Genomic DNA, 27,827 nt, shown 5'->3' with positions numbered 1-27,827 from the left:
TTTTCTACTTGAGGGTTGTGGATGCTCCAATGTTGGATACATTTAAGTCTGGGACAGATTTTTGGTCTTATGGAATCAAGGGATATGGGGAGCCAGCAGGAACATGGAGTTGAAGCCAGAGATCTACCACAATCGTATTGAATGATGGAACAGGCTTGATGGGCTATTTGATCAACTCCAGCTCCTATTTCTTGTGCAGATGAGAAATAGGAGGGGACCAAGGATAGATCTATCACCAGGGGGGAAGTTGTAGGAGCAGGAAGCAAAGTCATTGTGGGTGAGTCTCTGGTTATGATTAGATAGATAAGAATGGAACCAGGTGAGTGCAGTCTCACCCAGCTGGACTACAGCAGACAGGTGTTGAAGAAGGACGGTGTGGTCAACTGCAGAGAAATTAGTAGCACTGGAATTTACTAAGTTCACAGCTAACATTGCAGAAAATATACTGAACTCAGAGTCTTAATGGTTTATTCACATCAGTTACTCAAACCAGGTTCACATTTAAATGCTGATGACTGAACCCATCCTCATTGGGTTTTCAGTTTCCTCCTCCATGATCTGCTACACTTTCCTGTTTTCCCCAGGCCAGTTATCTATGCGAGCATTTGCTAATGCACGAAATATGGGAACATCACTAACGCTAATTTCTTCTCTAAATCACACACCATGCTGACTTGGCTATGCGTTGCTGTTCCTTCACCAGCACACTCTTCAAAACCTATAATTCCTGACATAATAACATCATGGAAGGCTGTCACAAGGATCATAGTGGACAACTACCATCTTCCAAAGGCCATTAAATATCAGCAAGAAATGTGCTTTTGTCAATGTCACTGTGTCCCAAGAAATTATTTTTACATAAAGAGAAAGCATGAGCAAGACAAAAAATAGGATGTCTCAACATTTTGTAATCATTGTGTGTGTGACATAATCTATGTTCAGTGGAGGAAGATTTAAACACGGTGCCCTTTTAAGAGTCTTATGCCACCAGTATTGATGGACTGTAGGACACTCAGCATAACAATCATCTCATGCAACCAATATTCCAAGCAAGTTGGCAAATATATCCAGGTCTCCCACTAGCCTTTCACACTGCGCTATGTAACATACCCTTAAAAAGAGATGCACTCCTTTTTGCACAATAAATGCAGCTTTACCTCTTTTGAGTTTGATTTTAAATGCTGTAGAATTACAAAGCAACATCTGAGATTTGTGCAATAAGTGAAGACCACATTGTGAAAAGTAAAAGTTTCTCAGCCCTCCCAAACTTTGAAAGAAAGAAAAACTAGTGCATGGAAATCCATTCTGCTGCTCTTTCCATTTGTTCTTTTTTAAATAAACAGACTGGTGAAATAGACAGACAAGGGAGAGATACAATTTATGAATAAGTGTATAATCTAAATTGTACTTTTGTATGTAGGAATGGGGTGGATATTAACAAAGCAGAAGGTCGTAGGGGGTGCATCTTCAGAAACCTTTAAAGGTGGCAGGACAAGTTGATAAGGTATATGGGATATTTGGCTAAGTAAATAGGGGCAATGAATACAAAAACAAGATAATTGTGCTGAACCGCCGTAAAATCACTGATTAGACATCAGCTGGATTACTGTATATAATTCTGGGCACCGTATTTTAGACAGGATGTCAAAGCCTAGGAGAGAATACAGAGGAGGTTTACTGGGATGATACTGGGGATGAAAACTTCAGTTAGATGGAGAGATTGGAGAATCTGGAATTGTTCTCCTTAGAGCAGAGAAGGTTAAGAGGAGAACCAAGAGGTGTTCAAAATTATGAGAGGCTTCAATAGAGAAAGTAGGAGAAACTGTTTCCTCTGGCAAGTGAGTCATTAACCAGAGGTCATAGATTTAAAATAACTGGTAAATAAAACAAAGGGAAATTAGAATTTTTTTCCCCCACACAAATGGTTTTTCACATCTAGAACACACTAGCTGAAAGGGCGGTGGAATCTCATCCAATGGAATCTTTCAAAAGACAACTGGACATGTCCTTGAAGAGAGCTAATTTGCAGAGTTATGGGGAAGATGCTGAAAGGACAAGAAAGATATATACATGAATTTTGAAAAGACTGAAGTAAAACAGAAAGGTAAACAAAAATGGACCAATAGAAAATAAATGTGAAAAAGAAAAATCTAAAAAATTATTCTTTAAATAATTTGAGTCAGCGGTTGCAGGATAGGTTTACCACAGAATTTGTGAAGGTACTCCCACAGTGCTCTTCATGAGGTAGCTCCAGGACCTTGACCCAGCAACAATGAAAGAATGGCAATACATTCCCAAGTCAGGGTGGTGTGTGACTTGGAGGGGAGTTTGAAGGTGGCGGTGCTTCCTTTTACAGTGCCCTTCTACATGGTAGAGAATAAGGGCTTGGAAGATGCTGTCAAAGAAGCCTTGGCAAGTTACTGTGGTGTATCTTATTGATGCTACACACTGTAGCCATGGTGTGCCAGCAGTGGAAGAGTGATGGCTTAAGGTGATTGAAGAGGTGTGTCAATTAAGCAGACTAATTTGTCCTAAATAATGTCAAGCTTGAATATTGATGGAGTTGTATTCATCCAGTGGGGAGTATTCCATCACCCTCCTAACATGTGCCTTGATGTTGAACAGGTTTTAGGGAGTCAGGTGGTGAGTTAGAATTCCCAGCCTCTGACCTGTCCTTATAGCCACAGTATTTATATGGCTGCTCCAGTTAAGTTTCTGGTCAACGGTGACCCACAGAATGTTAATGGTGGGGGGTTCAATGATGGTAATGTCATTGAATGTCAAAGGGAGGTGGTAGATGTTCGAGATGGTCATTACCTGGCACTTGCGTGGCCCCAAATGATACTTGCCACTTATCAGCCCAAAGCCTGAACATTTTCCAGGTCTTGCTGTATATGGACATGGACTGCTTTAGTATCTGAGCAGTTGCAAACTGTATTCAACAGCATGCAATCAGCTAACATCCCACTTCTGATGAGCAGCAGAATCACTGGGAGATTTTGCTTTCTCTAGCCCTGGGATGCTAAGATTAATTGTAGAAGTCATAGCCTAGCCATTTGTTTGAAAAACGGATAAGTGATTCTTTCGACATTGCATAATCTAAAATTCAAGTGCAACAACTGTTTTTTGAAATAACTGGAATGCCTTTGTGTATATTTTTAAAATCTGCTGCTTAAGGTAGAACTAAATGAATGAAAGTGAAATGAGTACTTATGGTAATAACAATAAGGGTGCAATGTAAGGATAAAAATAACTTGAAAAAGCTAAATTAAAAAGTATCAGCAATGGATGAATTAAACTACTAATTTATATTTACATAATATATTTAATAAAGTGAAGCGAACCATAAGAGAGATATCAGACAATAATGGATACCAAGCCAAAGAAGACATTAAGCATGATGACCAAAGGCTTAGTCAAAGGTTTAAAGGAGTGTCATGAAGAAGGAGGGCGAGAGGGAGGGAGGTGGAGAGGTTATGGAGGGAATTCCAGCGCTTAGTCCCTAAATGGTTAAAGGCATGGCTGCCTTGGAAGAAGGGAAAAGTGAGGCCAGGAGGGGCTTTAAAGGTGAGGATGAGAATTTTTGAAAATCGAGGCATTGGTGGACCATGAGCCAATATAGATTAGCAAGCACAGCAGTGATGGGTAAATGAGATTAGGTGCAAGTTGTGAGCTCAAGATTATGGAGAATGGAAGCTAAGAGGCCACCCAGGAGAGCACGGGAGCAAATTGGTCTGTGGCTAACAAAAGCTTTGTTGAGCCAAGGTTGATGAATCAAGTACAACAATAGAGCCAATAGTATTTGGCTTGTCTATAGTCTGCATCAGTGTGTTGAGTGAGAGATAAAATTACTCATCTCATTGTGGTGAAAGCCTTCTCATTTAATACTAGATCCAACCCTGAGGCAATCACAAGGGGATTATCAACTCAGAAAATGGAAGATCAAAACAGTCCCCAGCGTAAACACTTTTCTGCTCAATTTCAGAGTCCACAAACATTGCCTGGAAAGTAACAAAGCAAGGGCCAGCCCTCAGACAGGTCATATAAGAGATGTGGGCAGCAGCAGTAACGTTGCCCAAGGATATGCCTCTCACCTCTCTATCAGTATTTGGATATAAAGCAGATGAGGAGGGGCAGCTGGCATGATTTTGGCAGGGATAAGAAATGAAACTCAGTGCAGGAACATGATTGGGCCTTATTGCCTCATTTTGTGTTCTCATATATTTTATTTTACAATAAAATGTAATGCAAGTGAACATGGCAAATTCTTCATTTAAGGTTAAGCAAAACATGTTAAAATTAGTTTTTCCCACTTACCTGATCCAGTGGAAGCTGCGCCAGCCATGTTTTTTCAAGTAGCTCTTTCCGATGGGTCCTCAGCGTATCTCGGACGCGAAGGTACAGCTGCTGAGCATTGAGGCCACACTGCTGGCAGATTCCACGCTCAGCTTCAAAAACTTTTGATCTCATATAGCATCGATTGGACCGCACCAAAAAGTCTTCCTGACATTTTTGGGAGCAATATCGTGTGTCCCAAGCTGTAGATTCATGATGCTTGCTGACCTGGATTGTTGGCTGTTGACAATGAAGACAAAGTGGGTTTCCTTCTTTGTTTACAGCTTGTACATAGCCAATTTCCAAGGAGATGCCAGCTATTTCATCAGCACGAGGCAGTTCAGAAGCCCTGTTGCAGATTTTATTCTCAATGATTTCACTTGTGTCACTGGAAGTAAGACAAATACAATACAATACACATTTTTAACGATTTAACGACAAGTAGAAAACGTTACATCTTTAAAATGTGTTAGCTCTTTGTAAATATGACTGTTCTACCAAGTGTTAATCTTCTTTGCTCAAATTTAATTCACATCAAAGCATGCTCTAACATCTATAAAGTGGATGACTATTTAGCAGCCATGGCTACATATAGAAGTCGCTACTCCATTTATACTTAATTATTAACATGGGTTGCAGAATAAAAAATGAACACTAAGTTTCAAATGTTCTAACATTTTTTTAATACAGTCACATGATTTTAAATTTGATAATCATATTGGCGATCAGATCATAATCTAAACTAAACACTGTATGAAGCATCTTGGCATATTTGTATCTCAGATTTAATAATTACACCTGGTGGATTGCAACAATGTTTAAAATTGAATATTTTCAGAAAAATGGCAGAAAGTTCTTTGCAACAGTAGCATATTTTCAGGTTCAAATAAAAGGGAAAAATATTTATGGATCATTAATGCTAAATAAACTTGTAACATAAACCTCTGACAATTAATATTACTCAATTGACACAGTTGTGAAATCGGAATTTCAGACTTTTAAGGTACGAAAAGCCAGATGGTTGAGTGAACAAAAGCTTGATGTAGCACCATTATTTAATGCATGCTTATCATACAAAATTTTACAATTAGCTTTATGACATTAAAGTCACCTTATTCAGTTACTTCACTGACAATGTTAACTGCATCTGAATTGAAAGGTAGCTTTCTGATAAGCTGTTTGATTATTTCTTCAGTGGTGAAATGCTATGCAAGAACTGAGCCACACAGAGAATGCACCATTTCTATCTCTCATTGGCATATTGTTTAAAGAGGAAACCATAGAAACGTACTTGTTTAAATTTTTCTCAATTGGTTGGTTGGAAGCTTTGATTTTATTGTTGTCATGAAATGTAGTCCCTCTTGCTATAACTCGTACAGTTCCTCCTTCACAGTGTGTCTTATTCAGAGACAGAGCAGCAACATCTTCTTTTGTTATAAATCTAAATGAAAGAAATATTTTACTGATTTTCAATGGGGCACAATTTTTATTATTGGAAAATAAGAACAAAGAAGCATAGAATTACTAAAGCAGGGATAAATAAAACTAAGTAATAGTCTGTATGCATGGTGTACACCAGTTCTCATCTTTTATTTTTTAATTTCATTTGAACAATCGGAACAAATAGGAACTCGGGAATAAAAACAAATGAAAAAGTTCCAATGACCAGACTCTCTCTCAAAAAAAAAATCAGCAATAATCTCTCTCTCCTTTCCATCATTGACAAAGGACTAACATTTTAATCAATCTTGATCAGAATGTGCTACATAATGAATAAAGCAAACAAAAGGTACCATATTAAGAAAATGGGAGGTCTTAATTAACTGAGGTGGCAAACATTAGGAACATCTCAATAAAGCCTTACCTTTTCGTACAGCTCTGTACACGCTGGCCTTTCAAGATGTTTTCGAATGCAAGAATAGGACTGCAGAAAATCTGGCCGCTTTTCCTAATTATTCTTTGTTTCATAGCAGTTAAGCTGAGCCATTCTCGTACAAATCGCAGAAGCTGTAAATTCATTAAAAAAATTATCGGAGTTAAAATGAAGATTTATACAGAAGAGTAGGTAAAACAAACTGATATAGTGGCAGACCCAGTTGCTTACTTTCCTGCTATTTCTAGAACAGCAAGTGCTTTAAGATAATGTTAAGATTTTCTGGGTATAAGTTAACAATACACTTTCCTTTACTAAATTAACAATGATAATACCAACGGTACTACCAATGGTTTTATGTAGTAAGTGGCTATGAATATCTAACATCTCTTGAAATTAATCTTCAAAGAAATACCTTGCATTGGAGCCCAGAAGTCATCACTAGTTATTGTTCCAGCACAATGGTTCCCAAAGTGGGGCACATGAACCTTTTGGGGTTCGCAAAATGTTTCAGGGGGTTCGCAGGAAAAATCCCATAATGGCCAACCAAGAAGAAATGTCTGGGCTGGAGTAGTAATCTGACACTGTAGATTAGAAGGACCATCCCAATTGACAGGCTACTTGGCCAATGATTGCTGCTGTTCTTAACAGAAGCATTCATTAGCCAGTAGAATGTATCTTATCTGGCACCTCATAGCAGGACTTGCAGTAGGGGAGCCGTTGGTGGTCAGGTGTGCTTCAGAGTTGTTTACCTTCCCCTTGCAACCTCCTGTCTGAGATCCTGAAGGTGAGGTGAGTTTTAGAGTGCCAATGTTTTTAAACTCGCTTTTTTCAGTTATTGGAGCTCGTGGTTCAAAAAGCTCGCCAAAATCCCCGAGGTTCAGGGGTCAGAAACAGCGATTGAATGCACTGGATTGAAGGTTTTTTTTTGCAAGATAAGTAAGTCCCTTAATGATTTGTGAAAGCTGGGGTTTGAAGAGTTGAAGCAAGATTAGGAGAGGGGGCTGAAAGTGGAGGCAAATACCAGTTACTGGGGGCAGGTGCACTCGCTGTTATTTAATTATCAAAAACCAGCAGCCAGACCTGGCAGGCTTTTAAAAAAAAAGTCAGAAGCATCAGCTTCAGAAGCTGTCACCAGTTATGTAAGTGAAATCTTGGAAAAGTGCTAGTGTTTTCATATCAAATAGATAATGTAATGATAAATAATGTAATTATTAATATTGTGCAATAGAGTGTCATTAAGAAAAACAAATTTTATATTTCCAAGATTACTGCTTTGATAGTTTATGCTCAGGTAACAGAGAAAATCACTGGAAAATATTTATTTTTACGAGGGGGCTCACAAGGTTTGACACTTTCATGAAAGGGGTTCACGGGATCTTAAAGCTTGGGAACTACTGTTCTAGCATGATTGAAGCACATATAATTATTAAAATTAATATTGAGACTCTGTCATCCAAAGCACCACTGTGTAAGCATAGGCACATAAACACGGTCCTGACAACTTGCATGTTTTAAAAACAATGCTTATTAAAATTAACTACTGATTCAAAGAGCAAGTAGTAGCACCATTTTCAATGGAAAATGCCTTCAATTATTTTCAAATGATGAGCAATAATAAGCCTAGGCTCACTGGAAGCATTCATTCCTCTGCGTCTGAAGATTGTGGATTCAAGTCTCAGCCAGACACTTGAACATATAATCCAGGCTAATATTTCAGTACAGTATAAAAAATGTCTTTTAAATGAGATATTAAGCTGAGGCCCACTCAAAGAGATCCCATGGCACTATTTGAAGATGAAGGGAGTTCTCAATGTTCTGGCTAGTATTTATTCAGCAACTCACAGCTAAGACAGATTATTTGGTCATTATATTATTGTTGTTTGTGAAATCTTCTTGTATGAAAATTGATTGTCTAAGTCTACACTTCAAAAAGAACATCATTGGCTGCAAAGCTCTTTGGACATCTTGACACTTTAAAAGATGCTGTATAATTACCCACATTAAATGTTTATACAATGGCAACTGAATAAAGTTGTTTAGTAAACTTCTTGTAACTCAATATTTTTAATTCTTTCTTTTATTCATTCACGGGATGTGGGCTTCACTGGATGGACCAGCATTTATTGCCCATCCCTAGTTGCCCTTGAGAAGGTGGTAGTGAACTGTCTTCTTGAACCGCTGCAGTCCGTGTGGTGTCAGTACACCCAAAGTGCTATTAGGGAGGGAGTTCCAGGATTTTGACCCAGTGACATTGAAGGAATGCTGATATATTTCCAAGTCAAGATGGTGAGTGATTTGGATGGGAACTTCCAGGTGGTGGTATTCCCATCTATCTGCTGCCCTTGTCCTTCTAGATGGTAGGGGTTGTGGGTTTGGAAGTCTGGTGAATTCCTGCAATGCATCTTGCTGATGGTACACATTGCTGCTACTCTGCATCGGTGGTGGAGGGAGTGAATGTTTGTGGATATGGTGCCAAACAAGTGGGCTGCTTTGTCCTGGATGGTGCAAAGCTTCTTGAGAGTTGTGGGAGCTGCACTCATCCAGGCAAATGGGGAGTATTCCATCACATTTCTGAATTGTGCCTTATAGATAGTTGACAGACTTTGGGGAGCCAGGAAATGAGTTACTCGTCGCATGATTCCCAGCCTCTGATCTGTTCTTGTAGCCACAATTATTTATATGGCTAGTCCAGTTCAGTTTCTGGTCAGTGGTGACCCCCAGGATGTTGATAGTGGGGGATTCAGTGATGGTAATGCCATTGAACATCAAGGGGTGATGGTTGGATTCTCTCTTGTTGGAGATGGTCATTGCCTGACAATTGTGTGCCACTTGTCAGCCCAAGCCTGGATATTGTCCAAGTCTTGATGCATTTGGACATGGACTGCTTCAGTATCTGAGGAGTTGCAAATGGTGCTGAGCATTGTGCAATCATCAGCGAACATCTCCACTTCTGACCTTATGAGGGAAGGAAGGTCATTGATGAACTAGCTGAGGATGGTTGGGCCAAGGACACTACCCTGATGAACTCCTGCAATGATGTCCAGGAGCTGAGATGACTGACCTCCAACAACCACAACTATCTTCTTTCGTGCTAGGTGTGACTCCAATCTGTGGAGAGTTTCCCTGATTCCCATTGACTCCAGTTTTGCTAGGGCTCCTTGATGCCACACTCGGTCAAATGCTGCCTTGATGTCAACGGCAGTCACTCTCACCTCACCTCGGGAGTTCAGATCTTTTATCCACAATTGGGCCAAGACTGTCATGAGGTCAGGAGCTGAGTGACTCTGGTGGAACCAAAACTGGGCATCAGTGAGGTAATTGCTAAGCAAGTGCTGCTTGATAGCACTGTTGATGACCCCTTCCATTACTTTACTGATGATCGAGAGTAGACTGTTGGGGCGGTAATTGGCTGGGTTGGATTTGTCCTGCTTTTTGTGTACAAGACATATCTGGGCAATTTTCCACATAGTTGCCACTATTGTAGCTGTACTGATACAGTTTGGCTAGGGTTGTGGCAAGTTCTGGAGCACAAGTCTTCAGTATTATTGCTGGAATATTGTCAGAGCCCATAGCCTTTGCAGTATCCAGTGCCTTCAGCTGTTTCTTGGTATCACGTGGAGTGAATAAAATTGGCTGGAGACTGGCATTTGTGATGCTGGGGACCTCCAGAGGAGGCCGAAATGGATCATCCACTCGGCATTTTTGACTGAAGATTGTAGCAAATGCTTCAGCCTTATCTTTTACACTGATGAGCTGGGCTCCCCATCATTAAGTGTGGGAATATTTGTGAAGCCTCCTCCTCCAATGAGTTGTTTAATTGTCCACCACCATTCACGACTGGATGTGGCAGGACTGCAGAGCTTAGATCTGATCCATTGGTTGTGGGATTGTTTAGCTCTATCACTTGCTGCTTATGCTGTTTAGCATGCAAGTAGTCCTGTGTTATAGCCTCACCAGGTTGACAGTTCATTTTTAGGTATGCCGAGTGCTGCTCCAGGCATGTCCTCCTGCACTCTTCATTGAACCAGGGTGGATTCCTTGGCTTGATGGTAATGTTAGAGTGGCGGATATGCTGGGCCACGTGGTTACAAATTGTGTTCAAGTACAATTCTGCTGCTGCTGATGGCCCACAGTGCCTCATGGATGCCCAGTGTTGAGTTCTTAGATCTGTTCAAAACCTATCCCATTTGGCACGGTGGTAGTGCCACACATCGCGACGGATGGTATCCTCAATGTGAAGGTGGGACTTCTTCACCACAACAACAGTGTGGTGGTCACTCCTACCGATACTGTCATGGACAGATGCATCTGCAGCAGGTATATTGGTGAGGATGAGGTCAAGTATGTTTTCCCCTTTTGTTGGTTCCCTCACCACCTGCCACAGACCCAGCCTAGCAGCTATGTTCTTTAGGACTCAGCCAGTAGTGGAACTACCGAGCCGCTCTTGGTGATGGACATTGAAGTCCCCCACCCAGAGTACATTCTGCACCCTTGCCACCCTTAGTGCTTTCTCCAAGTGATGTTCAACATGGAGAAGCACTTCATCATGGGATGAGCATGTTGCTAGCAAGGTCAGCATTGATTGCCCATCTCTATTGCCCTTGGCAAGATGATGGTGCACTGCCTCCTTGAACCACTGCAGTCCATGTGGTGTAGGTACATCTGTGGTGCTGGTAGGTAGGTAGTTCCAGAATTTTGACTCAGCGACAATTAAGGAACGGTAATAAAGTTCCCAATCAGTGTGTGGATTGGAGGGGGAACTTGTAGATGGCGTTATTTCCATGTGTCCGCCACGTACTTCATCATACTTTAGTTGCTGCACAGTATTTGCAGCAGTTTAAGGAGGTGCATTTTGTCAAACCTAATTTTATACAATGCTAGTGGTATAAGGATTGTTGTAAAATGACTATTACAGATTAAAGGATTCCAACAATATCTGACATACGAAAGCACACACCTTGAAAAATATTCCACTTAAATACAGAAAATGTAACTTAAACTTACCGCTGCACGATTTTTTTTCTGATCAAAGAACGTTGGTAAATCCTCCCAGTTCTCTGACTTTACATCCAGAGGAATAAAATTGCAGTTTAAAGGCTCTCCTTCCTAATAATAAACATATAGTAGTAATCGTTTACTTGAACTCCTCAGTACTGCACTCCATAAAAATGATCAAGATGATGTCTGGGGTTGTCAAGGGGATCTAACGCCAGGGAAAATAACACACTTTCTATTATATATAGTAGAAATAAACAAGTACATTAAAATAGCTGTATTGATAAGACTGTTCGAAATAGCTGTATTGATAAGACTGTACAAAGCAAACTGAATGAAATGTAGTCTACAATCTTAATATTTCAAACTAAAATTTATTCTAATCAACTGATCAGGATCATCATACAAACATACAAATTAGGAGCAGGATTAGGCCATTCGGCCCTTCGAGCCTGCTCCCCCATTCAATAAGATCACGTCTGATCTGATTGTAACCTCAACTCCACATTCCCCTTACCCCCGATAACCTTTCACCCCCTTACTTATCAAGAATCTATCTAGATCTGTCTTAAAAATATTCAAAGACATTGCTTCCACCACCTTTTGAGGAAGAGAGTTCCAAAGGCTCACAACACTCAGCAAAAAATAATTTCCTCATCTCTGTCTCAAATGGACAACCCTTTATTTTTAAACAGTGGCCCCTAGTACTAGATTCTCCCACAAGAGAAAACATCCCCTCCACATCCACCCTGTCAAGATCCCTCAGGATCTTATATGTTTCAATCAAGTCGCCTCTTATTTTTCTAATCTCCAGCGGATACAAGCCTAGCCTGTCCAACCTTTCTTCATAAGATTCACCACCTATTCCATTAGTTTAGTAAACCTTCTCTGAACTGCTTCCAAAGCGCTTACATCCTTCCTGAAACAAGGAGACCAATACTGTACAGAGTACTCCAGATGTGGTCTCACTAGTGCTTTGTATAACTGAAGCACAACCTCCCTACTTATGTATTTCATTTCCCTCACAATGAATGATAACATTCTATTAGCTTTCCTAATTATTTACTGTACCTGTATATTAGCCTGTTGTGATTCATGCACTAGGACACAGAGATCCCTCTGCATCTCAGCTCTGCAATTCCTCACCATTTAGATAATATGCTTTTTTAATTTTCCCTGCCAAATAGACAATTTCACACTTGCCCACATTGTACTCAATGGGTAGGTCTTTGCCCATTCACTTAACCTACCTATGTCCTTTTGTAGCCTCCTTGTGTCCTTTTCACATTTTACAATCCTACCTATCTTTATGTCATCAGCAAATTTAGCAACCATACCTTAGTTTCCTTCATCCAAGTCATTTATATAAATTGTAAAAAGTTGATCCCCCATCACTGACTCCTGTGGCACACCACTCATTACATCTTGCCAACCAGAAAAAGACCCATTTATACCTACCTTCTGTTTCCTGTTAGCTAGCCAATCTCCTATCCATGTCAATATGTTACATCCTACACCATGAGCTTTTATTTTCCTCAATATCTCTTGATGTGGCACCTTATCATCTTGAAAAGCAAAATAATCCCCGCACATTTTCAAAGAGGAGTGTAGGAGAGGATGCCAGAACAGCACCTGACATACTAAAAATGAGGTGCTAATCTGGTGAAGCTACAACACAGGATTCCATGCCTCCTTTACACAGAGCTAAGCAATTCCAACAAACGGATCAGATCAAAGCTCTGCAGTCCTACCACATCCAGTCATCAATGGCAGTGGATAATTAAACAATAACAAGAGGAGGTGGCTCCACCAACATTCCCATGCTCATTGATGATGAATCACGGCATGTCAGTGCAAAGGGCAAGGCTGAAGGATTTGCAACAATCTTCAGCCAGAAGTGCCAAGGCAATTCGATGCACTCCACCAAGAAACTGCTAAAGGAACTAGATACAGCAAAGACTACGGGCCCTGACAATATCCCAGCTATTGTATTAAGGGCTTGTGCTCCAGAACTAGCTGTACCCTTAGCCTAGCTGTTCTAGTACTCGTACAAAACTGGCATCTACCAGACAATGTAGAAAATTGCCCAGACTAGCCCTTTCCACAAAAAGGACAAATCCAATCCAGCCAAATACTGCCCAATTAACCTACTTTGAATCATCAGCAAAGTGATGGAAGTTGTTATCAACAGTGCTATCAAGTGGCACTTACATAGCAATAACTTGCTCATTTGTGTTCAGTTTGGGTTTCTCCAGGGCCACTTAGCTCCAGGCCTCAGTTCAGCATTAATCCAAACATGGACAAAAGACCTGAACTCAAGAGGCGAGGCGAGAGTTACCACCCTTGACATCAAAGCAGCATTTAATTGAGTGTGGCATCAAGAAGCCCTAGCAAAATTGAAGTCAATAGGAATCAGGTTGGAGTCATCCCAGTACAAAGAAGATGCTTGTGGTTTTTGTGAGGTTAATTATCTCAGCCCCTCGACATTGCTGCAAGAGTTCCTCAGGGTAGTATCCTAGGCTCAACCATCTTCAGCAGCTTCATCAGTGACCTTCCCTCCAACTAATCAGAAGTGAGGATGTTTGCTGATGATTGCACAGTGCTTATTATGATATAAAACTTCTCAGATACTGAAGCAGTCCGCATCCATATGCGGCAATATCTGGACAACGTTCGGGGTTGGGCTGATATGTAGCAAATAACATGCATCCCACCCAAGTGCCAGGCAATGACCATCTCCAACAAGTGAGGATCGAATCATCTTCCCTTGACATTCAATGGTATTACCATTATTGACTAGGAAATTAAATGGATAAAGCCATATAAAAGCCATAAACATACCATGGCTTCAAGAGCAGGTCAGAGGCTGGGAATTCTGCAGTGAGTAACTCACCTCTTGGCTCCTTAAAGCCTCTCCACCATCTACATGGCTCAGTTAGGAGCGTAATAAAGTGCTCTCCACTTGCCTGGATTCATACAGCTGAATCAACAATTAAAAATCTCAACACCATCCAAGACGAAGCAACCTGCTTGATTGGCACCATATCTACCACCTTAAACGTTCGGTCTCTCCACCATTGGCGCACAGTGGTAGTAGTATACACCATTTACCAGACACACTGCAGCAACTCGCCATGCCTCCTATAACAGCATCTTCCAAATGGGTGACAACCACCGTCTAGAACAACATGGGCAGCAACCACATGGGAACACCACCACCTACAGGTTTCCCTCCAAGTCACACACCATACTGGCTTGGAACTATATCATTGTTCCTGGGTCAAAATCCTGGAACTCCTTGCCTAACAACATGTGGATTTACCTACACCAGATGGACTGCGGCAGTTCAAAAAGGGGGCTCCCCACCATACTCTCAAGGAGACAACTGGGGATCAGCAATAAAGGTTGGCCTTGCCAGCAATGCTCACATTCGAAGAACCAATGAAAAGGAAAAATACTGTGCAGGATTGTCTGGAGAGCAAAATAACTGCTGCCGTATTTTCTCCCCACTGACATGGCCCTCTACTGTCTCTGAAAACAAGTGCAATAACTCATGGAATTCTTTTGCACTAAGGATCTTTAAAATCTGTTCAGCTGTCTTTGTCACATCCTTTATGTTCCCCTGCTCTTCAAACCAAATCCCCCCAAGATTTGACCTGCATCATTTAAAAAAATAATTAATTCACGGGATGTGGGCATCACTGGCTAGGCCAGCATTTATTGCCCATCCTTAATTGCCCTCGAGAAGGTGGTGGTGAGCTGCCTTCTTGAACCGCTGCAGTCCACTTGGTGTAGGTACACCCTCTGTGCTGTTGGGGTGGGAGTTCCAGGAGTTTGAACCAACAGCGAAGGAACAGCGATATATTGCGAAGTCAGGATGGTGAGTGGCTTGTAGAGGAGCTTTCAGATGGTGTTGTTCCCACTGCCTGCTGTACTTGTTCTTCTAGGTGGTAGTGGTCATGGGTTTGGAAGGTGCTGCTAAGGAGCCTTGGTGAGTTCCTCAAGTGCATCTTCTAGATGGTGCACACTGCTTCCACTGTGCGTCGGTAGTGAAGGGAGTGAATGTTTGTGGATGGGGTGCCAATCAAGGAGGCTGCTTCAACCTCGATGGTGTCAAGCTTCTTGAATGTTTTTGGAGCTGCACTCATCCAGGTAAGTGGAAAGTATTCCATCACACTCCCAACTTGTGCATTGTAGATGGTGGACATGCTTTGGGGAGTCAGGTGGTGAGTTACTCACCACAGAATTCTTAGCCTCTGACCTGTTCTTGTAGCCACAGTATTTATATGGTTAGTCCAGTTCAGTTTCTGGTCAATAGTAACCCCCAGGATGTTGATATTATGGGATTCAGCAATGGTAATGCCATTGAATGTCATGAGGTAATGGTTAGATTCTCTCCTGTTGAAGATGGTCATTGCCTGGCACTTGATGGTGCGAACGTTGCTTGCCACTTGTCAGCCCAAGCCTGGATATTGTCCAGGTCTTGCTATATTTGGACATGGATTGTTTGAATATCTGAGGAGTTAAGAATGGTGAACATTATGCAATCATCAGCAAACATCCCCAATTCTGACCTTATGTTGGAAGGTCATTGATGAAACAGCTGAAGATGGTTAGGCCTAGGACACTATCCTGAGGAACTCCTGAAGTGATGTCCTGGGACTGAGATGTATGACCTACAACAGCCACAATCATCTTCCCTGTGGTTGATACCACACCACCCAGCGGAGAGTTTTCATGTGTTCATGTTTGGGCTAAGGCTGTAATGAGGTCAGGAGCTGAGTGGCCCTGGCAGAACCCATACTGAGCATCAGTGAGCAGTTTATTGCTAACCAAGTGCCGCTTGATAACACTGTTGATGGCCCCTTCCATCACTTTACTGACGATCGACAGTAGAATGATGGGACAGTAATCGGCCGGGTTGGATTTGTCCTGCTTTGTGTGTACAGGTCATACCAGAGCAATTTTCCACATTGCCGGGTAGATGCTAGTATCGTATGGTTTGGTGATAATGGTAGAGTGGGGGATATGCCAGGCCATGAAGTTACAGATTGTGGTTGAGTACAATTCTGCTGCTGCTGATGGCCCACAGCACCTCATGGTTGCCCAATCCTGAGTTGCTAGTTCTGTTCAAAATCTGTCACATTTAGCACACAACATGAAGACAGGACTTTGTTTCCACAAGGATTATTCAGTGGTCACTCCTACCCGCACTGTCATGGACAGATTCATCTGCGGCAGGTAGGCTGGTGGATGTTTTTCCCTCTTGTTGGTTCCCTCACCATCTGCCGAGGACCCAGTCAAGCAGCTATATATTTTAGGATCAGGCTAGCTCGGTCTGTACCGGTGCTACCGAGTCACTCTTGGTGATGGACATTAAAGTCCCCCATACAGAGTGCATTCTGCGCCCTTGCTACCCTCAGTGCTTCTTCCAAATGGGGTTCAACATGCTGGAGTAATGATTCAACAGCTTAGGGTGGGACGATACACGGTAATCAGCAGCAGGTTTCCTTGCCCATGTTTAACCTAGTGCCATGAAACCTCATGGGGTCCAGAATTGATGTTGAGAACTCCCAGGACAACTCCCTCCCGACTGTATACCACAGTGCCACCACCTCTGCTGGGTTGATCCTACCGGTGGGACAGGACATGCCCAGGGATAGTGATGGTGGTGACTGGGACATTATCTATAAGATTTGACTCCATGAGTAAAACGATGTCAGGCTGTGAGTCAACTCTCCCAATTTTGGCACAAGATGTTAGGAGGAATTTGCTGGGTCAACAGAGCTGAGTTTGCCGTTGTCATTTCTGGTACCTTGGTCGATGCTGGGTGATCCGTTTGGTTTCTTTTCTTTGATACAACTGAGTGGCTTGCTAGGGCATTTCAGAGGACATTTAAGAATTTACCACATTGCTGCGGGCCTGAAATCACGTGTCAGCCAGACCAGGTAAGGACAGCAGATATCCTTCCATAAAGGACATTAGTGAACCAGAAGGGTTTTTACGACAAGTTTCACGGTCACCATCAGTCTTATTAGTTCCAGACTTCTTATTGAATTCAAATTTCACCATCTGCCAGGTCCCTTGAGCAGTACCTGGTTGGATTACCAGCCCAGTGACAATACCACTGGTCACTGCATCCCCTTATATTGTCCAGCTCAGTGCGACTGCTCTTGCTTGCTTCCATTCTTGATGATCCAAATAGTAATTTAAAAAAGAAATCCATGTTATTTTCTTTAAATTGTTTAATTTAAACTGCTAGACAATTCTATTTTTCCTCAAACAAATAAAAACTGACTGAACAGAAGTAGACCATGTGGGCAATTTATTTTTGGTACACAGGCAGCATATGCCTTCAGTAGAGGGAGATAATAATGTGCATTATATTCAATTGCTAATACAATGTACTGCTGTTACATATAGGACTGATTTTACACAGTTTGTTTAACACATTTGCTGAAAGTATTCATGGTGAGGATAAACAATGCTGCAGTGCAAAAACTAAGATACTTGGGAAAGCAACTTTATGTTCAGTGATGGATCAGTTTTTCCTGGGGATTTGCACCATTGCAATGATGCATTTTTGTCATAGGGAACCTTGAACACTACAAAATAAAAAGGAAATTGTGGACTAAGTTGTATTCATTACGACACTCCATATTTTCTGAGCTGTGTAGCCCTAAGCTCGCTATAAACAGTTAGAAGGTATCTGGGCACACCACCCCCCCATTAAAATCAGCTACTTTCGTTCATTTAAACCAGTTTTTATGCTGTTGCATTTAAACTTAAAATCAAGGCAGAAATATCCCAGATTTATTGTTTTCCATATTGATCTTGAAGCAGAGAGCAAAAATCAAATCAAGCTGTATTCCACCATGAGATTTATCATTCCTAAGTCTGAATCAGAAGATTGTAGGTTCAAGTACCAACTTGGGGGATGATTTTAAAGTTCAGTTGCTCAACGTGTACCCACTGCCTGCCATGTAACCCAACCGAGGACCAAGCCAATTTGAGGCAAAGGCCTTGCTTGCAACCAATGTACTGGATGCACCAAAATAGTAATGCTGAAAAGCAGTTGGAGCCTGAGAGGAGAGGGGAGGGAGCCAATAAGAAGAAACAAACGTTTAAATTAACTAAAAAGTCAACTAAACTGTTTTTTCATTGGTTTCCAGCTTTACCTTTAAAGACTATTGGTTAGGTTGCTCATTGCCCCTATGAATGAGCTAAGTGTTTGTGACATGCGTTCTACTTACTAATGCCACAAAATAGAAATTATATTCCTATGTATGTTATAGTACCCCAACTTTCATATTACAGATGGGCCCATAAATAGGGCTACGAGTTACTGACAGTTTTCAGGCTATTAGAACTCCACTTTTGACAGGTGCTGACAGCTAAAATCAGCTCTTGGACTTCTGCGCATAATCCAGGCTGACTCTTCAGTGTAGTACTGAGAAAATGCTGTGTTGGTGGAGGCCTTGACTTCTGACAAGGTGTTAACCCAAGGCTCTGTCTGCTTATCTAGGTGAATGTAAAAGATCTTATGGATATTCAGGAACTGTGTTCTAGCTAACATTTATCTCTCAACCAGCATCACCCAACAGTTACCTCACCATTTGTCTCAAATATTTTGCTGTGTCATGTTTGCTTCTAAAACAACAGTGCTGATCCTTCAAAACTAATTAATTGGCTTTGAAAAAACATGAAGTAACCATAGAATCACAACAGCATGGAAGGAATTGTAAAAATGAAATTTTTTTTTTGCAAGTAGGCAAAAAAATTCTATGCATTTAACGTATACAATATTTGTGGTCAGAAACAGAACCTATATTTTTCTAATTTACTGGTTAAAAAAGTTAGATTTGTTTCTGGTAAGTTTAATTACAAGGTTGCTGGTGACCTTTGATTACACTTATAAGTCAATCAAACAGCAATGTAAGACACATGGATGCACATTGAAACAATAGTATGCATCTATGCATGGAGTTTAAATTACTAACAATACCTTGGTGTAGAGATATATTCGATCAGTATTCTTGCTTGCGCTAAACATGAAGCCATCGTAAACTGGAACACTGCTGTCACAAGTGATATCAGATTGGTCTATACCAGAAAATTTTGGAAGAAATGCCACGATTAGTTCCTCTTGAAAAAAAAATTCTCTTTACACACATTCAAATTTGGGATGCCAGCAAACTAGACATTTCAAAAATATCAGAAACTGCTGCAAGTAACCATATGGTGTGAAGACGGGTTTGCAATTGTTGTTAAATCTCTTGACACTCAGTTGATCAAGGTATCCAGCAAGAATTCAATGCGCTCAAGACAAGGAAGGGAAGAAATAGGGGCTTGGGGTTGGGGGTGGCAGTGGGGGGGGCAGTGGAAGCAGTGTTGGGATTCATGGGAAAGTTCTATGAAATGCTACACCTTTGAGAAATTAAATTTTTTTCACGACTGTAGAGAAGGCTCAGGAAGACCCAAGTGATGTCTCGAAGAATATGAAACCAATAATAAGAGAGCACATATTTCAGATAATCACAAAATGATTAGAAAAAAAGATTCTGCATGCAGAAGTTGATTGGAATTCTTTGCTGCAGACCACCCCTGAAACAGAATATATTGTATATAACAGCAAAGGGAATTAGTTGCTCAAAGGGAGCGCTTGATGATTGGATTAGACTAGATGGCTTATGGGATGATAATTGCCAACAGAGACTTTAAAAGCTGCAGGGATGACCCCTGTGTAAAGTATTTGATGCTTCTCTGATCTGGTGAACAGTGTGAAGTTTTGAGCTTCAAAAGGCTCAGTGTATTCTCTGAACAGGCAAAGAGGAATCTGGGGCAATTAAAAATTGATGCGGGCAGGACTATAAAGGGATAATAAGCAAATGGTAGATACGTTAAATGTGAACTTGGTAACCATTTCATGGTGGAGGAAGAGGATAAAGCAATAAAGGTTTAAGGAAATCTAGAAATAAGTCAAGTTAATGGATTTAGGATATGTAAAGAAAATGGCAATGAGAAAACACCATGACGTAAGATAAACAACCTGAAGTTCTGATGGGTGAGGAAATCGCAGATGCATTGGTCATTTTCAAAGCTCTCGAATGCTGGAGTTATGCCTTTCATTTGGAAAATTTTAAATGTTACTTAAGAAGGGAAGAACCAAGGGAGAAACCACAGGCTCATCAGTTTAATATCACTTATGGAAAAGTTCTTGGAATTCATCACCAGACAAAATGATTAAGCACTTAGATAAGCATGAACTTAGCAACGAGTGAGCATAAGCACGAGCTTATCAAAGGGTGAGCATGGATTTGTGGATGGTAGGTCATGCCTGACTATTCTAGCTGAATTTTTTAAGGAGATCACATGGCATCCATGTATACAGGTCAGTAAATATTAGTACACAGGTACAAAAAGTAATCAAAAAAGCTAATGGAATGTTGATCATTATCGCAAAGGGATTGAAATTCAAAACCGAAGAATAGGTGCTTCAGTTGTGAAGATCACTTAGTCAGACCCCATCTGGAATACTGCCTTCAACTTTGGGCAGCAAACCTTACAAAAGACATGTACAATGCACATTCATCAGGACTGTACTTAAAGGACTAATTTTGTGAATGCATTAACTTGGTTTGAATTTCCTCATATTTAGGAGGTTGAGGGGTGATCTAATTGAGATGTTAAAAAAAAACAGATTTGCTATCGTAGATACAGAGAATCTATAGCCTCCAGTGGGTGATATCCAGAACAAGGGGACAAAAGCATAGCTTCAGATTTAGGCTATTTAGGAGAAAAATCAGGAAGCACTTTTTCACATATTGGGCAATAGAAATCTGGAACTGTCACCCAGAAAAGGCCTTGGATACTGGGCCAATAGCAATTTTAAAGAATAAGATTGATTTTTTGTTAATTAAGGGTATCAAGAGATATAGAGCAAAGGTGGGTAAATGGAGTTGAGGTACACCATCCATGATCTGATAGAATGTTAGCCCCTGCTTCAAATGGCTAATTCTTGTTCCTACATTCTTTTTAAAAAAAATGTTGGATAAATATCTGGTGGGAATTGAATTGAAGGTTATTGAATTACATAGACTGATATAATCAATGTACATGAAGATGATCAAATACTGCTTCCTGAGATGCTGTATAAAGTACGGTGGCATGGAAAGCAACTAATGAAAGATGAATAACCTAGGTTTAAAGAGTTAGACATACTTTGGAGATTTATTCGACGATCTCTAGGATGGTTATGAAACAACTTGCTCTTAAGAAACAAATTAAATTGGATACAGCCCTTACAAGAAATAATTCAAGAATCACTTGTATTTAAACACAATTAAATATATTTAAATAGTTGCAGTAATTGATGAAGGACAAACTGAATTACCTGGTTGCTGTTGATTCGTGTTATACATTCTTCCTTCGGTTATGGAAACGGCATTGCTGCTTTTGTCAATATCAACAAATACAAGGTTTTCCTCAGATTTCACTGTACTGTTGTGTATCTGTTCACTATTTATCAGATCTGTAGGTGCATTTGACTCATTTTTTTCCTCGTTCTCCAGGTCAGATAGGACAGTACAGTCAGTCTGAGGTTGGGTTCTCCCTTCACACTCCTTTTCACTTGAATTTGCTTGACAAGACAGATTTTCTCCTTTTTGATCACCTGTGTTAGGAAAAGCTTCAGTCTGAAATATTGCTTGGACAGCTTGAGTGTTAACTACTTCTTGATAAAAACTATTTTTTCCAAAGTACCAAAAGTTTCCCCATGATTGGATCACTGAAATAGCCAGCTATTTTCAGTTGAAGTAAAACACTAATAGCTTGAGACTTTTTTTTCGAAGAAATATTTTTATAATAAATTTATGAATGATGGAAAATTCAAAAAAGGGTCTTACCAATATCTCTGAGAGTTTCACAAATTTCGCAGTAAGACAGTAAGGTATTATTGCTATATGTGCACACCTTGCAGTTCCACGTTTTTTCAGTTATAGGCAGCTTTCTTGAGGTAAGTTGTGTTTCACCCAGGAATCGTTGAGTATTTTGAATTTTGAATGGGGATGGTGTCGTTACACCTTTGGCCTTTCTCTTTTTTGTACTTGCACAATTTTGGACTGGTGTACATAAATATTTAAATCGTTTAGTATGTGGTTCAAAATTAGTTTTTAGTGGCAGTTCATCATTGTATGTTTTGCATTTTTCTTCATTCTCATTTTCACCAGCTTCCCTTGCATTTATTTTATCCAGTTCCTCTTGTGGTTGCTGAACTAATTTGGGTGAATCTGGAGATTTCTTCAGCTCAATTATATCAGAAAACTGGCTGGTTGGCAAATCTTGAGTGGTTCTCTTGCGCTTCTCTGAAGAGTTGGGTTTTGGCGAGAAGAATGAGCGGATGTCATGTTGTTTCTCCTTCTCAAACTAAAAGGAAAGTATAATTCACTGCTTCAAAATAAGGACAAATACTTGTGCAATCAACATACCTAGGAAATTAGAAATCTGTAAAGCTTAAAGACCCATTAAACTGGGAGCACTTAGTCTTGCATTAATACTTCAAATGAAATTTGCAAAGTTTATGAACTATTAAAGGTGCTTATTAAATTCAACAATTAATGCAAATTTAAATCTAACTTTCTAAAAGCTTTGTTATGCCTAATGAGGCAATGAAAAACTTCATGTTCATGTCAAGTTAAGCTCAGTAAATCTGTGACTAAAGATTATTCTACCACTTTTAGTTTTGTACAGAAAAAAGAAAAGGGATAATATCACCATGCAAGTTAGCAGCTCTAAATGTCAGTCAGCGTTGTTAACATGAATTAGATTGTAAAGTTCAGAAAAAGATTTCCCTTGCCAATATTCATGTTTTTAAGCAGCTCAATTTTTGCAATGAGGTGTTTAGACCAAAGAGGTTTTCAGGTTGCAATGTGTTGGAAGACAAAAATCTAAAATCACAGCATTGACGTCAGTACAATTTGTAAAAACTGGCTCTGAGAAATCTTCATCCCCCACAGAAAATTTTAAATAGCTTGGAAACAGAATGTGTCACACATGAGATTTTCTTTTTAAGACAAACTTTAATTATATTATAAAACTGTCTCAATTTGTGGAACACTTGACATGATTGATACCTTCTCAACACCTCTCGATGGTGCACCTCCTGGCTGACTACAAACATCACCAACAAACCTGGTAACTGACCCAAGTGGTGAACTCCCAGATCTCAACTTTCCACAGAAAATCTAGACAACCCTCAAATTCTTGCTCTACAGTGGAACATAAGGAGCAGCTCGAATTGTGACTGTGGCCATCCAAGTCAGATCATCACCCACATACTGACCTGCCCACAACCATTCAGACTCCGTCAGCTGAAGCCACAGAATAGTTTATTTACCTCAACATCGAACTATAATTGCCTTCCCAGCCACACAAAATTATTATACTACTACGTATTTTTGTTTAAATACTTTTAAGGGGTGAAGGACTAGGAATCCAGAGACCCCCCCCTAGGTCATAACCTCACCCCACCCTCTTCCCCCACCCCTCCTGCTGGGGCCTGTCAGCCAGGCCCTGCAGATATTCCAACTTACAGTGCAGCATAGCCTCAATAACCTCCTTCTTTGGGGATTGGCAGTGGTCCCAGCAGTGGACATTGCTTGAACCTGGCACTGCTGGGACTACAGAGCTTCCGACCAATCTAGTTGGCCGACAGCTCTCTAAGGCGGAACTTCCTCTCCTGAGCCAACTAATGCCTCGCTGAGCGTAAAATGACTGCAAGGCAATTGTCTTTTTTGTGTGTGGATTGCCAACTGACATTTTAGTTGTTGGGGGCAGGGGGGTATGGGGCATTAACAAGCAGTGCTATTTAGAGGGCATATCTTCTCTCATACAGGTTGATTGCTGGGACTTTTTAAAAACTGAGTTCTTCACTTTCACAACTTGACTTAGAGTTCTATCAACAACTTTGTGCTGATTCTTGCAAGAATTTTATTTCATTCATCGGTGGTCCTTAGAGCAGCAGCAAAGAAACACCAGTTAGCATGAGCACCTGGGAGAATGACACTGCAGAGGAGGCCATTCCTACAGCAGGCCTTCGGGGAGCACTTCTCACACTTCAACTTGATAGTGGAGCAACACAGATACCTGTGCTCCAAATTGGAGGCAGTCATGGGGTAGGATTTACTATTTTGGTCAAGACTCTGATGTCAGGGTCGAATGCAGGTATCAATGTCGCACTGTATCGGGAGTGATCACTCCACATAGGTTTTGCCTGGATTGGCAAAATAGCAGCCGGAAGGCGCACTCACCGTCCAATTAAGGATGGTAGGTGACCTCTTGAAATTGAAGAGACATTAGGAGGCCTGCCCGCACGGAAGGAGCTGCAGCCTGCAGGTAAGGGAGAGAGGAAGAACGTCCACATAATCTGTAATCTCATGGCCCGGCATATCCCCACACTACCTTTACCACCAAGCCAGGGAATCAACCCTGGTTCAATGAAGAGTGCAGGAGGGCATGCCAGGAGCAGCACCAAACATACCTAAAAACGGAGGTGTCAACCTGGGGAGGCTACAACATGGGACTAACTGCGTGTCAAACAGCGTAAGCAGCAAACGACAGATAGAGCTAAACCGATCTACAATTAACAGATCAAATCTAAGCTCTGCAGTCCTGCCATAACCAGTCGTGAATGGCGGTGGACAATTAAACAAGTCACTGGAGGAAGAGGCTCCACAAACGTCCTCATCCTCAATGATGGGAAGCCTAGCACATCAGTGCAAAAGAAAAGGCTGAAGCATTCGCTACAATCTTCAGCCAAAAGTTCCAAGTGGATGATCCATCTCAGCTTCCTCTGGAGGTCCCCAGCATCACAAATGCCAATCTCCAGCCAATTCGATTCACTCCACGTGATACCAAGAAACAGCTGAAGGCACTGGATACTGCAAAGGCTATAGACTCTGACAATATTCCAGCAATAGTACTGAAGACTTATGCTCCAGAACTTGCCATGACCCTAGCCAAGTTGTTCCTGTACAGCTACAACAGTGACATCTACCAGGCTATGTGGAAAATTGCCCAAGTACGTCTTGTATATAAAAAGCAGGACAAATACAACCTGGCCAATTACCGCCCCATCTGTCTATTTTCGATCATCAGTAAAGTGATGGAAGAGACCTTCAACAATGTTATCAAGTGGCACTTGCTAAGCAATAACCTGTACACTGACGCTCAATTTGGGATCACCGGGGCCCTTCAGCTCCTGACATCATTACAGCCTTGGTTCTAGCATAGATAAAGGAGCTGAACTCCAGAGGTGAGGTGAGGGTGACTGCCATTGACATCAAGGCAGCATTTGACCGAGTCTGCCATCAAGGAGCCCTAGCAAAACTGGAGTCAATGGAAATCAGGTGGAAAATTCTCCACTGGTTGGAGTCATATCTGGTACAAAGGAAGATGATTGTGGCTGCTGGAGGTCATTCATCTCAGTTCCAGGACATCACTGCAGAGTTCTGAAGTGTATAACCATCTTCAGCTGCTTCATGAATGGCCTTCCTTCCATCATAAGGTCAGAAGTGGGAATGTTCGCTGATGATTGCACAATGTTCAGCACCATTCATGATTGCGCAGGTGCTGAAACAGTCCATGTCCAAATGCAGCAAGACCTGGACAGTATCCAGGCTTGGAATGACAATAGCAAGTAACATTTGTGCTACATAGGTGCCAGGCAATGACCATCTCCAACAAGAGAGAATCTAACCATTGCCCCTTGAAATTCAATGGTATTACCATCACTGAATCCCCTAGCATCAGCATCCTAGGAGTTACATTGACCAGCAACTGAACTGAACGAGACAATTAATTACAGTGGCTACAGAACAGGTCAAAGTCTAGGAACCCTGTGGAATATCTCACCTCCAGACTCCCCAAAGCCTGTCGACCATCTACAAGGCACAAGTCAAGAGTGTGATGGAATATTCTCCGCTTACCTGGATGAGTGCAGCTCCAGCAAAACTTGGGAGGAAGGCAGCTGCCGAGCTTCCACTGAAGGTGCTTCAGATGGCTGTGGTGATCAACCTTGAGCAGCTCTGGGGCCTTGAGCGCAGAATTGCAGAATGTAGCATCATGACAAATGCTACAGCAGTCTGACCCAGCTGTCTCTATGACTCTAACAAGGCTACTGGCAGAGTGGGTGGTGGGGAAACAGGCAAGATGTTGTCCTGAGACAACAACCCACCTTCCACTGGGCCAAGACTCATCCATTATCCTCCCTGGTCATGATCTATCCCACCAGCAGAACAGACTCACCAGAGGTGGCAGCAGGCCCTGGGACTCCTCAATATCGCTAGTGCAGGGGTGAGAGGAAGGATTTTTACCTTGGCAACTCTGGTGATGTCTGTACATTTTGTGGCAATGTAACCATGTCCCAAGAGCTAAGATCCTTGCATTCAGCTCTTTGGATACATCTTTCTACTATTCTCTTAAGCGTTGCCTTTTGCGAATTCCATCTGCTTGAAAGGAACAGAATACATGTCTTCCTGCCTGGGCCAGGGCTTCCAAACCTTCACTGGAGAACCTGGGAGCCTTTTCTAGAGCAGTTGCAGACATTTTATCCCTTTCAGAACATTTCCTGCTATCTACAGCCACACTGCACCTCCCCTTAAAGAGGTACTGAATGCCTTTAAGTGGCATCAGACACATCAGATTGGCTGTTTGGAAGAGCAGGAAATAAGCAGCATGGATAGCACTGCTTGCACACCTGTCTTATTACAGTGAGGTCCCAGCACCAGTTTTCTGTGTTCTCTGACCACTTGAACATGCGCCTGCAGTCTGTGCCTCCATCCTCTGCATGCCCATTTAGGGGCCGAATCCAATTTCTAGGTTTAAGACTTCACTGATGCTACTACCATTCTCTCCGCTAGATTACTTCGATCTTCAATTGTGAAAACACCACACCATCCCAAACAAAAGCTAAAACAGGATAGCTAAATTAAGGGGATATCTGATTTATCCCAAATTTCAGAACAGATTTAAAAATACCCAAATATATCCCACGTGAAGTGTAACGGTCTACCCGGATAACTGAATGAAACTGCTGTTATTTGCAAGCCATTTTCATACTTTTTTACCGTGAAGTTCTAAAATCCTGTATTAAAGCTTTTCTCTGTAGAAACCAAAGATCTGAAGGAACACAGCTTGAGGAAATATTTTGCAAATTAAAAATAACATAGATTTACGGCAGTGAGTGCAAACACAAATCAAGTTGTTCGACTGATATCATAAACTACTGGAGATACTCTTGTGGGTTATGAGCATTGATGGAACCTCTAACTTGAATTACTGCTTCATTCCTGTTTTGTTCTTTATTGCATACTGCAACTTTGAAGAGAGATTTCTTGATTTTCTCACTACTATGCAGTAGAGAAATAGGATGTAGCAAAGAAGGTGTGGTAAATTGAAAATGTAGTGGTGGTTGAGGATATGTATAACATTACAACTGGCCCTATAGTATTAATGTTAGCAAACAGATGATATGAGACAGATGTTACTCATCATAATGCTCTATTGTAATACATGTAATCAAACAATATAGTAATTAGCAATTAAGGTTTAAAAATAGTATTTA

The 27,827-nt window shown here is 41.2% G+C and overlaps 1 protein-coding gene across 3 annotated transcripts in view; it reads right to left on the bottom strand.

Annotated features, from left to right (window-relative positions):
* zranb3 (zinc finger, RAN-binding domain containing 3) overlaps positions 1–27,827 on the bottom strand; it is a 122,053-nt gene that overhangs the window by 10,466 nt on the left and 83,760 nt on the right. For all 3 annotated transcript variants that reach the window (XM_041201037.1, XM_041201038.1, XM_041201039.1), the window contains 7 exons: positions 22,111–22,630; positions 21,600–21,878; positions 19,212–19,309; positions 11,216–11,317; positions 6,200–6,342; positions 5,627–5,776; positions 4,318–4,723 (listed from right to left, as the gene is read on the bottom strand). In XM_041201037.1, coding sequence (XP_041056971.1) covers positions 4,318–4,723; positions 5,627–5,776; positions 6,200–6,342; positions 11,216–11,317; positions 19,212–19,309; positions 21,600–21,878; positions 22,111–22,630 — 1,698 coding nt within the window. The remainder of the gene's footprint in view (positions 1–4,317; positions 4,724–5,626; positions 5,777–6,199; positions 6,343–11,215; positions 11,318–19,211; positions 19,310–21,599; positions 21,879–22,110; positions 22,631–27,827) is intronic.

The sequence above is a fragment of the Carcharodon carcharias genome, chromosome 12 (genome assembly GCF_017639515.1).
Source record: "Carcharodon carcharias isolate sCarCar2 chromosome 12, sCarCar2.pri, whole genome shotgun sequence".
Classification (NCBI taxonomy): Eukaryota; Metazoa; Chordata; class Chondrichthyes; order Lamniformes; family Lamnidae; genus Carcharodon; species Carcharodon carcharias.
The sequence above is the reverse complement of the archived record's forward strand: the minus strand, read 5'-3'. Positions and strand labels throughout refer to the sequence as shown.